Raw genomic sequence first — 14,669 nt, 5'->3', positions numbered from 1 at the left:
GCCTGAGGCTGTAAACAAACATTGTCTTTCTTCCACTCCAACCGTCCTCCTCCTCCTCGACCTCTTTCCTTCTTGCTTCCATTCCTGCTCTCCTCGTCTTCTCGGTTCACCTTGAAGAGAAGCTGGCAGCCCACCGTGCCTACCGCGCCGCACCAGAAGCCCAACAGCCCGCTCCCGCCCCGCCCCGCCCCCCCCGGCCCCGAGAGGGGGCGGAGTCCCTTCTTCGTCCCGCAGATGGAGTGTATAACACAGTGAACCAGCCACAATGTGTGTCAGAGGACTGTCTGTGCTCCCCGAGTAGATGACTGCTCCAATTCTGGTGTCTGCATTACTGATTGCGAGTTACGATAAATATTTGGCTCGCACATTATTACCCCAAGTCAGGACAAGGTGAGCATCTTTTAATTCCTGCGGTTATTAATTTTTTTTTCACACTTTAAACGGAAATGTATATTAGATGTGATTGTTGTCATCTCATGTGTTTTTTTTTTTTTTTTTTTTGTAAACACACTTTTTTTTGTTGGTCTCAATGACATTTTCTGGCATGTTTAGTCAGCAGTGAGCAAATGCGTCGTTGTGCACCCTCCGTGCGTCACAGGTCACATTTACGTACGTTTTATGTGGGTTTTAAACCCCACGGAGGGGTAAGTGAGGAGCAGACTGTGTGTCTGTGTGTGGGCTTTGATTCGTGCTCTTTCCTGGAGAGCAGTACATTCAGGTGTGAAAGAGGAGAGAGTGCACGCGGAGAGACGCTCGTTCCTTTTTTTTTTCTTCTCTCTTTTTTTGGAGACTAAATTATCTTTTGTTCCTTTGCAGGTTTTTCGATTGTGGGATAGAATGCCAGCGATCATAAGTAAAAACTCCGATTTGGAGTTTGACTCCCTACAACCGTGTTTCTACCCGGACGAGGACGACTTCTACCTCTGTGGTCCCGACTCTGCGCCACCGGGGGAGGACATCTGGAAGAAATTCGAGTTGTTACCCACTCCGCCCCTCTCCCCGAGCCGGGCCGCGCTACCGGGGGATGCGGCGACCGCCTCCGCGGAAGCAGACCCCCTGGGCTTCGGCCTCGGGGACCCACTGGACTGGGCTTCGGAGCTGCTGCTCCTGCCCGAGGACGACATATGGGGGGCGTCCGACGACGGGGACCTGTTCGGGTCCCCTTTGGATACTAACCCCAGCAATATCATAATCCAGGACTGTATGTGGAGCGGCTTCTCCGCCAGGGAAAAGCTGGAGCGGGTGGTCACGGAGAAACTCGGCAAGGCTATTTCCACCGCCGCCGCCGGCGCCGCGGGCGGCAGGAGCGCGTGCGCCAAGGCGCCGGAGGTCGCGAGCCGCAGTCCGGTGACGGAGTGCGTGGACCCCACCGTGGTCTTCCCTTTCCCGGTCAACAAGAAGAACGGCAGCCGAGACTCAGTCGGGACCGTTAACACGCCCACGAACCACGGAAGCGCTCCCAGTGACTCCGGTAAGAATAAAGACACTATAAAGGCTTTTATTTCACCTTTTTATATTAAAATGACGCCAAAAAAACCTCTGCAACAGTATTGCTTTACTACACAATAACACCGGCATTGTTATTGCTGTTTTTATTATTATTATTATTTTGTTGTTAATATTGATTTGCCCAAAATCGGATTATCTCGTTACATTCCACGAACACGCACGCACACAATAACACGCACACACACACACGCACACAATAACACACACACACTCACGGTGGACCAGTGACACAGTGAGCCAGGTTTACGTAATCCGCGGCTCTCCATCCGGCAGATGGCGGTAAAATGGGGAATTGTGTGCCTTCCTGAACTCAAAACAAAAAGACGCCACAGTCAGTGACTGCGGTGGGACCCGCTTTGTGTTCAGTAGCGTGATGACTTTCATCACGCGTGGATTAAGGGACACTTTGCCAACAGCGGGGGAGAAATTGGCCCTTCTTTTGGAGCGTCCCTACAAACCGCTGCCTTGGGTTCAGCTGATAACTAAAAGGATGGAGCTGTGATTGGCACACTCCCATTCGCGTGGGTACCCGACGTCGACGGTACCGTGCGTTTTCATTGGGAAATGAGTGCCGTGTGTATTTAATGGCCCTGAGACTTCATCTCCCCATCTATTACCGCCTACAAGTTTCCTAAACAAACACTCACGAGTCCTTATCAGCGTGTTTTCGCTGTGAAACAGCAGCACAAAGGGGCCTCGGGCTTGGCACGGAGGGGTGACTCCGCCATCCCTGCCAAACACCTCCTCAACTGCGAAGAAAAGCGGACGGAGGAGGAGGGCCCTGGCTTCTTGTTTTAGGGTGTTTGTGGGGGGGGTGGGGGGGGGGGGGGGGTGACAGCTTTGAACGGGCCCTCCATCCCGACAGCTGTCTCCCTGGCGCCGCTCCAGCTCGCGGGCTTAAAGGGTGGTGATCCGATCGCCTGCCGCCCCGCGCGCGGCGCCGCTCCAGTGCGCTTCCGTCCGCCACTCGCGGGCGTTAAAGACGCGTCCTTCTTTGTGTTGCAAGGGGGGGGGGGGGGGGGGGGGTAGACTTCGGGGGACTTATTTTCTTTTTTTTCTCATCAAAGAGGCAGACTTTACCGGGCAAACAATGTAAGCGTCTCCCTGCAGTCAGGACAGTATTCCTGTTCCTGCGATGGGACAATCGACGGCCCTACTGCCATTTCCACCTCCCAGCTAGACGTGTTGTACTCCTGCTCCTCCTCCTCCTTGTGCGCTCTCCAGCTCCAACAGATGAGCCGTTCCCATCCCAGAATGGGACACCAAACAGCTTCACATGTGGCAGCCACGCCCCCTCATCAACACAGCTGTGGCGGGTTGTGTTTTGATGACAGAGCCAGATTGAGTTTGTGTGTGTTCAGTGAGTGTTTTGAGACAGTACCCTGGTGCAGCGCTGTCTGAAGTGGGTTACTGTAAGCTGTAAAATGCCACACTCTTCAGATGCCCCTGAGCTGATAATGAGAGCCATTATCGCAAAGGCATTTTAACTGGGCCTCACACTCTGCCTCGCGATTGGCCGCTTCCTCTCATCTTCAAAGGCGCCAGTCCCGCGATAAGACGAAGCGCAGTTTTAAGACGAAGCGCTCGGCTGGGAAAAAAAAAAAGATTCTTTTTTTAATTTTGTATTTGACTTCATCAGAGGTCAAAGCTAAAGTGAAGTTCTTAACGCCTTCCAAAACCGCCAGAGCGACGGCGGGCTGCTCGCTGATAGACTGACGGCATCAGACTAAAGCTGTCTCGTCTCTCCCTGGAGAAGATTAAGGGACTTTTCGAAGGCGGGAGGGGGGGGGGGCAGAGATCCAGCCTGTCTGCTCAGCACTGAGACTCAAACGTGTCAACGCCTGCCGAGTAGATTAGTTGAGGAGTTACTGACACTAAGCGTTAAGAGGGTTCCGCAAACGGCGTTGAGCAACGCTCTCGCTCCCGCGCGCACACACTCTCGTACATACCTGTCACCAGCTGGTACACAAAGATGACATAGTGGGAATGCTTGGTGTGTCACAGGGATTAAGTCACTCACATTCTCTTTTCTCTTTCCCAGAAGAGGAAGATGACGATGAAGACGAGGACGACGAGGACGACGAGGACGATGAGGACGACGAGGACGAGGAGGAGGACGAGGAGGAGATTGACGTGGTGACGGTAGAGAAGAGGCGCTCCACGGTCAACAAGGCGTCGCCCATGGCGGCGGGGACGGTCACCGTTTCCGTGCACCCCAAGAGCCAAGACGCGAGGGGGCCCGGCGCGGCGAGCCGGTTCGTCAGCAGAGCCCCCCAGGAGCTGATCCTGAAGAGGAGCACGGTGCACCAGCAGCAGCACAACTACGCCGCCCCCTCGCCGTACACTTCGGACGACGACCCCGCCCCGCCGCCCAAGAAGCAGAGGACGTCGGACGCCCCCCGCCCGCCGGCCAGGACCATGTCGTCGTGCTCCTCGTCCTCCTCCACGTCCTGCAGCTCGTTCGCCGCCGGCGCGTCGGGGCCGCGCAGCAAGCGCAGCGCCAGCGGGGACAGCAGCCCGCGCGGCAGCTCCGACTCGGAGGACAGCGAGCGCCGGCGCAACCACAACATCCTGGAGCGCCAGCGCCGCAACGACCTGCGCTCCAGCTTCCTGACGCTGCGCGACCACGTGCCGGAGCTGGCGCACAACGAGAAGGCGGCCAAGGTGCTGATCCTGAAGAAAGCCACCGAGTACGTGAGCTCGCTGGAGACGGAGGCGGCGAGGCTCCAGCAGGAGAAGGACAGGCTTCAGGCCCGCAGGCACCAGCTGATGCGCCGGCTGGAGCAGGCTAGGACTCGCTAACAGACAACCACTACAACCCAGGAACACTCACATATACCGTGGATGAACCCCCCCCCCCCCCCTCACACACACACACACGACCCCCCGGCACCCTTTGCCCTCTCCGGCCCGCCCTCACACCCCACGTCAACTCGATGCATACACACTCAGGCGCAAACACATAGGCCTGCTTATCTGTTCTGTACATCAACACACACACACACACACACACACCTGTGGGGGAAAGGAGGAGCAGGTGGCCAGGGGGGGAGGGGGGGGTGGGGATGCTCGGACTTTCACTGCCGCCACTTTTTTTGCACATTTGTTGACGTTAAGAATGTTTAAGGTTTACTTTTTCAATCCAGTCACATTGAGGGGAGATAAAAAAAAGAGGAAAGAATGAGGGAGGAGAGAGGACACACCTTGTTTTGCTCCCTCCGTTTTTTTTTATTTTTTATACATCATTTGTATCTTTTGTTTTTGTTTTTGTACTCACTGTGACACCAGCCTGGAATCAGGGGATTCCCACAGGGATGGGTATACGAGGGCACTTTGCTTGGAGAGTTCACGTACAAGACGCAGTGCACACTTACTTTGCCTTCACCACTGCAAAAACTGAAGAGACTATGTAACGACTGAGGCGTTTTGGGTCACAATAAGCAAAGCCACTACAGGTTCTCTTTCTTCTCTCACTCCTCTCTCACACTGGTGCTCCAAGTCAGTGGATGTAAAACTGTGCACCTTTGCTAGCCGACACTTTTGTATAGAACAATAGTGTACAGACAAAATAAACTCAGATCTGCCTTGTTTTTTAATACATTTTTGTCCTCGTTTTTTTATACGTGTCAGGAAGCTGCCAATAACCAGACTGGAAGTTTATATACCTTTAAAAGTACTGTAAGTCATGAAAGTTTTGAAAGTCATGAAACTTGTAATATAACATATATTGTTTTTTTTTTATCTTCTCTTTTTCTTTGTATTGTATCATATTACTAATTCTACACACCTTTATGCTTTTAGTGTGAACCTGATACATACTAAATTTTATACATATATTTTCGTATGAAAATGAGTTCTTGGTAGACATCACTTTATCTCTTGTCTTTTTTTTCTCTTTTATCTCAAATAATTCTTTTGTACAGCAAATGTGTTCGATCATGTACCTGGCCTTTTTCTTTATCCCTCTTTTGTTTATATTTGTAACTATCGGGTGCATAGAACTGGGTAAACGGATATAAGATGTTTGTTTTTATGACTTTTAAAATGTACATTTAGTGCTGCGACTCATAGCACTTTTGAAATACCTCATTTTGAAAAATAAATAGACATCATAAAATCCTCGCCTTTGCCTTTGTGGATCTCTTTCTATCCCTTCGCCCTTTCATATCTGCCTTTTTCCCTGTTTATTTATTTTTCATTTGCCTACATTTCCGTATTTGTTTTGCTATTCTCAAAAGATCCACCCTGACAAAGAAATAGAGTGTCTTCTGTCTCAGCACCCTGCGGCTTCCTCCCCCTTCTGTAGCCTCTCACACCCACCCACGCACACACCTACGCACACACACTTCAAGTGCACCAGAGCACACACACACACACACACACACACACACACACACACGCTCTCCTCTCTCGTTCCCTCTCTCCCCGGCAGAGCCCTTCCTACTACATTGTTCAGGCCGTTGCCATGGAAACTGGAGCAGCTGCTGAGTGGCAGACACAGAGAGTGAGTCTTTTATTTGTCTGTTAGTAGTCTGTGTCTTTCTGCCTGCATGCGTGTGTGCGTGTGCGTATGAATGCAAATGTCTGTATGTGTGTCTACCTTTTGTCCCGGTCTGTGTGTGGCCCCCGGGGCTCATGATATCTCCCGACGTTGTGCCCTGCCTGCCACGATGCCAGGACAAGGCTGGATACTGTTTACCAACATCAGCCACATGGCTTTAGCCCTCCTTCTCCTCCTCCTCCTCCTCCTCCTCCATCCCTCACCTCCTCCTCCTCTTCCCTCCTTCCCTCTGTGCCTCCAGTGCCGGGCCTAAGCCCAAATATGTGCCACTCAGGAGTCTGTGCGGGCGTTCTCTGGAGATGGCTGAAAGAGAAATCTGTTGCCGCCGCTCTGAGGAGCCTTTCAGCGCGGCGGCGTGTCCACAGAGAGGAGGAGAAAGAGACCTGCGGAGAAGGGAGTTAACGAGACATAAAAACACATATTGCTCTGCTCTCGTTAAGTCACTTAGAGACAGCTCGCAGTAGGAATGGAGCAAATCCCTCCAAATTGGCTTATTTCTATTTTATTTTTTTTACCGCCACGCTCTTTCACGCATTGAACCCCCTTCAGACCGAATGATCCAGCGGTATGTTCACTTAGGATGACTTTGTTCTGGAGTTGAGGCCGAGCCTCTCGCTGGGGGAGCAGAACCGGCGGATTACGTAACAGGAGTCTGGTGGATTTGGTGCCTTTGTGCGCACTTAGCGTGCGTGTGCGCTTGTGCGCGCGCGTGTGGGGCAGGATCTCGTGTCTTTGCGTGTGCGTGTCCTCTTGCGGGACTTCCCCTCACCATCTGCCTAATGGCTTATCCTGCTTGGTTGTGGGATGAAAACAAGTTCACAGACAATAACATGCGGGAAGAGAAAAAATGGATATAAAAACACAACAGTTTGCCTGGGTATAAGCGCCCCACAACACACACACACACACACACACCCATGCTCACACACTTCAACGCCATTTAATCCACCTACTGTTGGAAATTAGGCTAGTTGGGCACAGAGGAGCTAGCGCTCAGGGAGCGGCCATCTCCCACAAACAGACATATGGCCGTGGCTTTTCCCTGATTAATACCTATTATCCCTCTGCCCACTGCCTGCCTGGCTGGAGCTGCCCTCCCAGACACACACAAACACAACTCTAATGGGCTTACCCCCGGCTGGCGGATGTACGTTAAAGCGACACAAGAGATAATGTGGTGTGTTTGTGTTTGTGTTTTGCGTGTGCGCCTTGTCATCTGTTTTGAGATCTTGATTACCGCTCGCATCAATTGACAAGCCTTGTCAAAACACTTCTATTGTCCTGTTGAACACCCAATCTGTATTCAACGTGTTAACCTTGCCATATGGACAAAACAATGGTTGCTGTGTGTGTGTGTGTGTGTGTATGTGTATGCATGTATGTGTGCCTGCAATGTGCCCAACCTCTGCACAAAGGCATGCCCGTCACCCTGCGCCACACGGGGCTCCATTTGCCAAGAGCCCTGCTATCTGTCAGGGGTTTTGTGTGTGTGTGTGTGTGTGTCACCATCTGTTTGTGGGTCCAGCGTGTTCGCAGGTGCTTAGAAATGGTGAGTGTTGGGGTTTTGGTAGGTATACGAGCCTGTATAAGGAGGGTATCAGAGGGTATTGGGGCAGAAAACATATGTGTGTGTGTATGTATGTGTGTGTGCGCGTGTGTGTGTGGTGAACGACAAGAGGCAGTTCCTCAGGGGAACCCATTGCCCAAGCTGAGTGATATGCATCCCTGACAAAGAGCTGTGGAGCTACAGTAATTGCAGAGCACATAGTGGACAGGGAGGCAGGAGAGGGAGGGAGGGAGGGTGAAAGGGAGAGAAAAGGAGGCCAGAGTGTTTGATCAAAGTTTACCAAAGTCTGAGGGAGATTTGCATACAGATGGTACTGTAGCCCGGCCCCCGGAATACCTTTCCCTCTCTTTATTTCTCTTTCTTTGACTCTCTTTCCCGGTTTCTCTCTCTCACACACACACACACACACACACACACACGCGCGCGCTTGCACACAAACGTAATAGGGTTTCATTGAAGAATCCATGAATAGCCTTTTTAAGAGCATCTTCTGAGGAAGAAACGGCCTTGGCTGCACAACACAGCACCTCGAAAAAGAAAGAAAAAAAAAGGAAGGAGAGAGAAGACAAAAAAGCAGAGATAACATATTTTTTTAGAAAGGCAGTGATTAAGATGGGGGGGGGGGGTATAATAAAACACTGTGGTAACAATGGGAATGGGCCTCTGTGAAGCGTTATTTATTGAAAACAAATTCAGATAATAAAGTTCACTTTTCCGTTGGCATTATATAAACTTTCACTTCCTTCAGCTACCCTTTAGCGTGCTCCTACGCACCGCGACGTGGCAGAGCCGAGGCGGCGTGCAGGCCCCGAACCAGCCCCGACTCGCCGCCGAGCCGCCGCCGCCGCCCTGTATGACGGTGCATTAGGGTTTAATGTTTGAGTATCAACGGCCACCTCAATCAACATGTTGCACACACCTTACGTTTTAAAAGAAGCACAGCTGTCAGTGAGTCACTTTTTGTAAAAAACAGTTTACAAAAGGGCTTTACAGAGGAATCGGAGAACATGGGAAACGAAGTGCACAAAAGGGGATTCTTCAAAAACATTGAGATAAAAAGCCAAAGGAGGCACGTGAAAAGCCAGTTCAGTATCAAGTTTGAGGATTTTTTTTTTGATGGCGTTTTTAGAAGAGAGGTGAACAGAGATTGGAGGAAGGGATGAAGGTTCCAACCGGACTCAAACCAGGGATGATGATTTCCTTGGTCAGGACTTTAAATCCCCTACGGCATTGGGCGCAGGAACCAGTGCACCATGTTCAATGGAACCACACTTTCTATTGAAAAAGGAAAAGCTATTGACGTCACGTTCTTGGAGGTAGCCCAGAAATAATCTTGTTTTTCAATTCTCCACAAAGAAAATTCACTTTCGTTATCAGAGTTGACGCAGAAGGCCCAGAGAGGGATATCTAAAAACATGAGCAAATAAAACCCAAATCAATCTGCACACGTAACCTGCTTTATTTTGACGGGGGAGGAAAACAAACTCACCCAGACTGAACCTGTAACCTTCTGACCACATGTTGATTCCAGCCTTTTGCGACTAACTCACGTGGGTACCCCTGTGCGCCTTTCATCACTGCCGTACGTTGTCATATTGATTTATCGCTGCATATGGGTGGGCTATAAGATAAAGCCTTTATTGTAATCATTACAAAAGAGCTGGCCTAAATATTGGGATCCGCAATTACAGCATGACTTATTATTGTAGGAGCCATACATCACAGAAACACATACGTAGCCTTGATGTCCAAATGATGCCTTCTCCTAAAGCAAGACTGTGTCTCTCTGTTTGTGCACAGTTGTGGTTTTTGTGTCAGCTTGTGCGTATGCAAGTGCACATCCACCACCGCCTCCGTTTGTTTGTGTGTGTTTATGCGTAAGTGCTTGTGTATGTGTGTGTGCTCGTGTTTATTTGGAGTAATCACCGGGGCGCTTCTGTGTTTGTACATCTGTATCGAGATTGATTCATGGCTGCCCCTCCGGAGGAAACAGATAACAAATGGTTTTCTGGTCCAATAAACACCGCCTGCACATAAACTAAATTAGACTAAACTAAACCATCCTGCGCCTGGACCTTCGGCACAAGGCCGAGAGGTAGGCCTGTGCTACGGCAACAAAAAAAACAAAAAAAAAACTCAATGAGAGACAGATTGATTGTGGGCTAATTGTGGGGTGCCGGTGTGACCTCGGGCCCGCCACGCGGGCCTCCCAGACTCCTCGGCGGTTCATGCTTCCGATCAATGAGTTTGTGTTTGAATGGGGTCGCGTTTGGCTGGTGCTGCTTTTTTCAAAACTCCCCCACCACCAAAAGTTCGCCTTACGAGTTAAAACAACAACAAAAAAAGGAGTAGAAAATATGCGCTTATGTGTATGTCTGAGATCCTGACAATTTCTATGCTCCACGGTGATGCAATGGTTGATGTGATTGGATTTGATTTGTTCATTTCGGGTCCACTGGGGGCTGAATCAGTGCAGCGTTTGATCATTGGAGAGCTTGGATGTGTCTGACCCTTGACCCTTTATGTCTGTTGAGGGGGGAGGCAGCGACTGGTGGGAGGCTTGTGGATTTTTCATGCTCTGATTTGTATGATATTATACACAAAAATGATGGAGGTGATATTATTCAATGCTAAGAAATTATGGTTTTAACAGAACCACATGGAAAAAGATGACATGAAACGTCCTTTGCAAGGGAGGGAAACATTTAAAAATCACTTAAGATGTGATGGATGTTGTTTTCATATCTCATTACGTCAAAGTTTTAAGGCCAGGGGAGTACTATTTCAAAAAAAGAATAATAGATATGTTTTAATACATAAATAATATGTTGTTCAACTATACAGCAGCCCGGTCAGTGCATTCATTCAGTGACTTCTGAGGCCTCTGATGACAGTGTGCACTGCAAATCCCTCGTTGCATGCCCCAGGGGGGGGGGGGGTTGCACAGAGCCTGGATCGGGGCGAGAGCAGGATGTATAATGCAGTTGGGGAAGGTCGAGGCGCATTTCTGCATGTTCAGCAAGAGCCTTCCTCCACACCCCAACTGAAAAAACACACACACACACACACACACACACAATGACATGTGCTGCTGTTCTCTTCTGGAGCTTCCCCTTAAAATAGTTCTGATCAGTTTGATTGTGTAAAATACACACCTGTGACAGCATATGAAGGTTTAGGATTGGACCTACACGCCACAATTAAGACCTTTACCACTTTTCCTCCCTCTCCGCATCCCTGAGAGCCTGTTGATACTGCTTTGATCAAATCAATGCATTTAAAATTGTAATTAATGTTGAAATAATTAGATCACAAATTTCTGGTTCGTAACATTTCATGAAATAGCTTTTTAAACCGCCTATTTTAAAATCGAGGCAACGGCCCCCGAGCCTGTTAAAAAAAAACCCTCTCTGAGGCACAGCGCCTGGAGAGGGCACGTATAAAGGTCACCAACTCTCCGGGGCGACCTCGCTCCTCGACAGTTATCTGTCGGTTTGATGGCGAGCTGGAGGGCGACGGGGCGGAGGACGTGTCCGGGCGGGGCGGCAGGATCCTCAGCAGGAGCCTCGCTGACACATGTGGGACAGCGCTCAGTGGAAATCGGGTTAATGAGTCGCGTGGAGAGGGGGGGGTGGGGGGGGGATGGGGGGACAATTCGTCTTTCAGTATTCCCCCGTCAGGTCCATCAGTTGGACCCGGCACTCATGTGCACACCACCGGGAGAGGCGGAGACGGGGGGGGGGGTCAGTAGGTGGTACATCCGTGAAGACCCATGAAAAGGATGTCAAACAATAGATGGTGCGTGGAAGACAAAGAAACTGCCATTGACTTGTCATAGCCAATTTCTCGTGGAAATAAAAGATGGTTCTGTCTCTTTTCAAAGGGTGCTCGTGTATGTCAATACGGCCGTTAGGTAAGTCGACTACATACGATGGCAGTGTGAGTGTGTCCTGTGAGGGCTTTCTGGTCTCTGACCCGGGCCATTACAGACGTGTCTGCCTGGCTGTCACTTCTGTCTGATGGATCGGCGAGCTCCAGACAGAAGCACCAGTCTCTATTTGAATACCACCAGTCTTTCTGCACTCCCAACACAGATGCAAATCACCGCCTCGTACTGGATGGGCTGCGACCAGCTCACACCACGTCTCCTCTCCATCTCCCTGCAGTGGTTCCTGCCCTTGAAGGATGTGTGCTGACAAGTCGACCCCGGCGAAATTAAGCTTTTAATTACTGACGTAAATTGGACAAATTAGGACGAAAGGCTCAAGCGAATCCAGACTCATCACATGAATAATTTGCAGATCTTAGAGGATGAAACACATTAGCATATTTAATTGGTGGCTTATGTCCATCTCTTGTGTTTGACAGCTGTTGAGTCAGACGACAGCATTGTGCAAAAACGAGTCGGTGCGCACTAATCTCATCAGGGAAACCTTGGCTGCGGATTGAGTTGGAGTTTTGGACATCCGTCAGCATGCTCTCAGGATTACACACAAGGTTAAATTAGGAAGAATTAGATTCTGAGGGACAATGGCTTGGGTAAGGTAATGGTATTCACAGGCCACAGACCACGATGCTGCCGTAACTCAGGCGTGGCATTGATTATTTTAATTGGTGGACTGGGAGCGTAGAACATCATTGAATTTAAGTTAAACCCCACATACACACACAGACACACACACAGATCCACTTCAGACACAATCCACCAGTGTCCAGTTCATCATCTGAACTATCTGGAACACTTTCATCTGGAATTTTACATCAAACCCGGCCTTGTTTTGTGTATCCATCTCCAAGGCCTTGCAAGCACTTTCCAGTGTCCTCTAGTATGACCTTAAAGAGCATTGATTAAAAGAAAAAAGAAAAGGTAGGTCAGGATTTTTTAAGTTGCACTGCAAGGAAAATGACCTGCTTATTGACACGTAGGAGCAGGTGTTTAAAGCCCCGGCACAGCAAAACGCATCCGCAGACCTTTGCAAAAAATAAAAATGGCAGCGCTAAAGCCTCAGAGTTCCATGGTGAACGAACGGCCACTTCACTGGCACGGCAGCGTGAATAAGAAACATTCGAGCAGATACACTCCTCATACTGATATTCATTTATGTTTCCAGGAAAAGCTCCTTGTTTTAAGCCCTGAGCCTGAGAGCTAAAGAAAACTACCCTTCGCAGAAGGACACATGCTGTACCATCGCAGCACGGTGCAGGTACGGCCCGGCGCAGGAAGCCAGGGCGGCTCGGCAGTTGGAGCAGCTGCACTGATAGAAATAATAGCCGCTCAAAAGCCGATCTGACGACAGGAAGCGTATTAATACACATATTTCCTCTTCTGTTGCCCTCATTCTTCTGTTTAAAACAGTCAAGAGTGATTAGCGATTAGCAATTATTGAGATGCTCCTGGCACATTCTCTCTCTCGGACCTTCCTCCCTCCGTCTCACACACACACACACACACACACACACACACACACCGTTAAATAAGACACACACACCCACAGACGACACGTTCGAGTGAGTGAGCGCCGGGCATGCCATTGATGCTCCACTCTGGCTTCATCCATCACTGATAATAGCTGAGGACAGCTGTGTGTTCAGTCCCCCCCCCCCCCCTCTCTATCATACCGCTAGCTTGAGGCGGGCGGATGGAGGAGAGGAGGGGTGTATTTGTTCTGCCTTGCCTCCGAACACACACACACACACAAACACACAATCCTCGTAATACAGTCCTGTCACCTCTATCCCCCCCGACCCCGTCGCCACCCCCCACCCCCCCGGCCCCGCCCTGGATGGCCCGTTGTCGCTATCTGGCTCCAGGGTTGGGACACGAATCGGTGATGCAAAGCTGGGATACACACTCTCACACACACTGGCACTCGGATACACAAAGACTAAATGCCTTTACGCTGAGTTGTGCATTCATTTGGGTGCGTACTGTCATGTTTGCACACAGTAAATCCACACGCGCACACCTACACACACCAAACATGACTGTTTAGGAGTTAATGAAGAGATAAGAGCTGGTGTTATTAGTTTCCACACGAGTGGAGTCCGTCAGCGCTGTATCCTGTCTGATCACCCTGATATTACTCACTGCGTTGGCCGTACATAAGTGAAAGTGGGCTTTTTTTTACACCTTGTCCTTGAACTAATTGACAAGGTCGGAAGACTTTGTAGCAGGAAAACAGGAGCTGCAATGCACTCTAAGCGTCCGCTGTCTCTTGTAATCCGTGGCCGTAAAACAAGGAATTATTTATGACAAAAGATTATTTTGAGGGTACCACAGTGACGATTTTTTAACTTTGATTTGTTAATACGGTGTGTAGTGCCTTCCAATAAGGTCACTTCGGACGCCTCAGGGGTTTCAATAGGCTTGTTCATTTATTCCAGTGTTTCTTTCACGTATAATAACAAAAATAAACTGTCACTAAACTTATAAATAAACCAACAAATTAACAAGCAAAAACTAACAACAACAATTGAAAAACCATATGCCTGCTGGCGTCCACGTCTTCCCACCACTCAACACCGAAGCAAAAAAGACAACTTCCAGGATCGTTTGTCTTCCTGTCCACTAATTGCCACAGGTGTGCAACTTCGACCAGCAGGCGTCACCCAATTAACTTTGCTTCAAAAATGGCTCCTACACACCGGCCCTCTTATTGCTACCGGCTAAATAGGTACAATAACAAAGAAACAAAACAAAATATGGAGCCATTTCACAATATACAGTACACAGTAAAGATATAAATCTGTCGAATCATCAATGATCACGATTGGTCACTCATACAAACATGAATACGTTGGTTTCATTTGAAACACGTCAAGTTTTTTTTTTTTCCAGTTCATTTGTGACCATATTCTTTTCAATTCAAATTAAAGTCCATCAATGAAATAGTAATGCAATCAATGCTCTTTTTTCAGAGTCCTTCTTCAGTGTATAACGCAAATAGTCCATTATGCCACAAAGGCGTTGTGCGTTCAAAGGTCCATGTTAGTGTGCATTGGTATATTTATGTAGCATTTGTGCAGGTTGCA

The 14,669-nt window shown here is 49.3% G+C and overlaps 1 protein-coding gene across 1 annotated transcript; it reads left to right on the top strand.

Moving 5' to 3' along the window:
* The first annotated feature begins 235 nt into the window (after positions 1-235).
* Positions 236-5,630, top strand: mycn (MYCN proto-oncogene, bHLH transcription factor). The gene is made up of 3 exons (XM_037449990.2): positions 236-390; positions 817-1,471; positions 3,551-5,630. The coding sequence occupies exons 2-3, from the start codon at positions 838-840 to the stop codon at positions 4,309-4,311; spliced, it is 1,395 nt and encodes a 464-aa protein (XP_037305887.1). The 5' UTR covers positions 236-390; positions 817-837; the 3' UTR covers positions 4,312-5,630.
* The last annotated feature ends 9,039 nt before the right edge of the window (positions 5,631-14,669 follow it).

Source organism: Pungitius pungitius, chromosome 20 (assembly GCF_949316345.1).
Source record: "Pungitius pungitius chromosome 20, fPunPun2.1, whole genome shotgun sequence".
Lineage (NCBI taxonomy): Eukaryota > Metazoa > Chordata > Actinopteri > Perciformes > Gasterosteidae > Pungitius > Pungitius pungitius.
The sequence above is the reverse complement of the archived record's forward strand: the minus strand, read 5'-3'. Positions and strand labels throughout refer to the sequence as shown.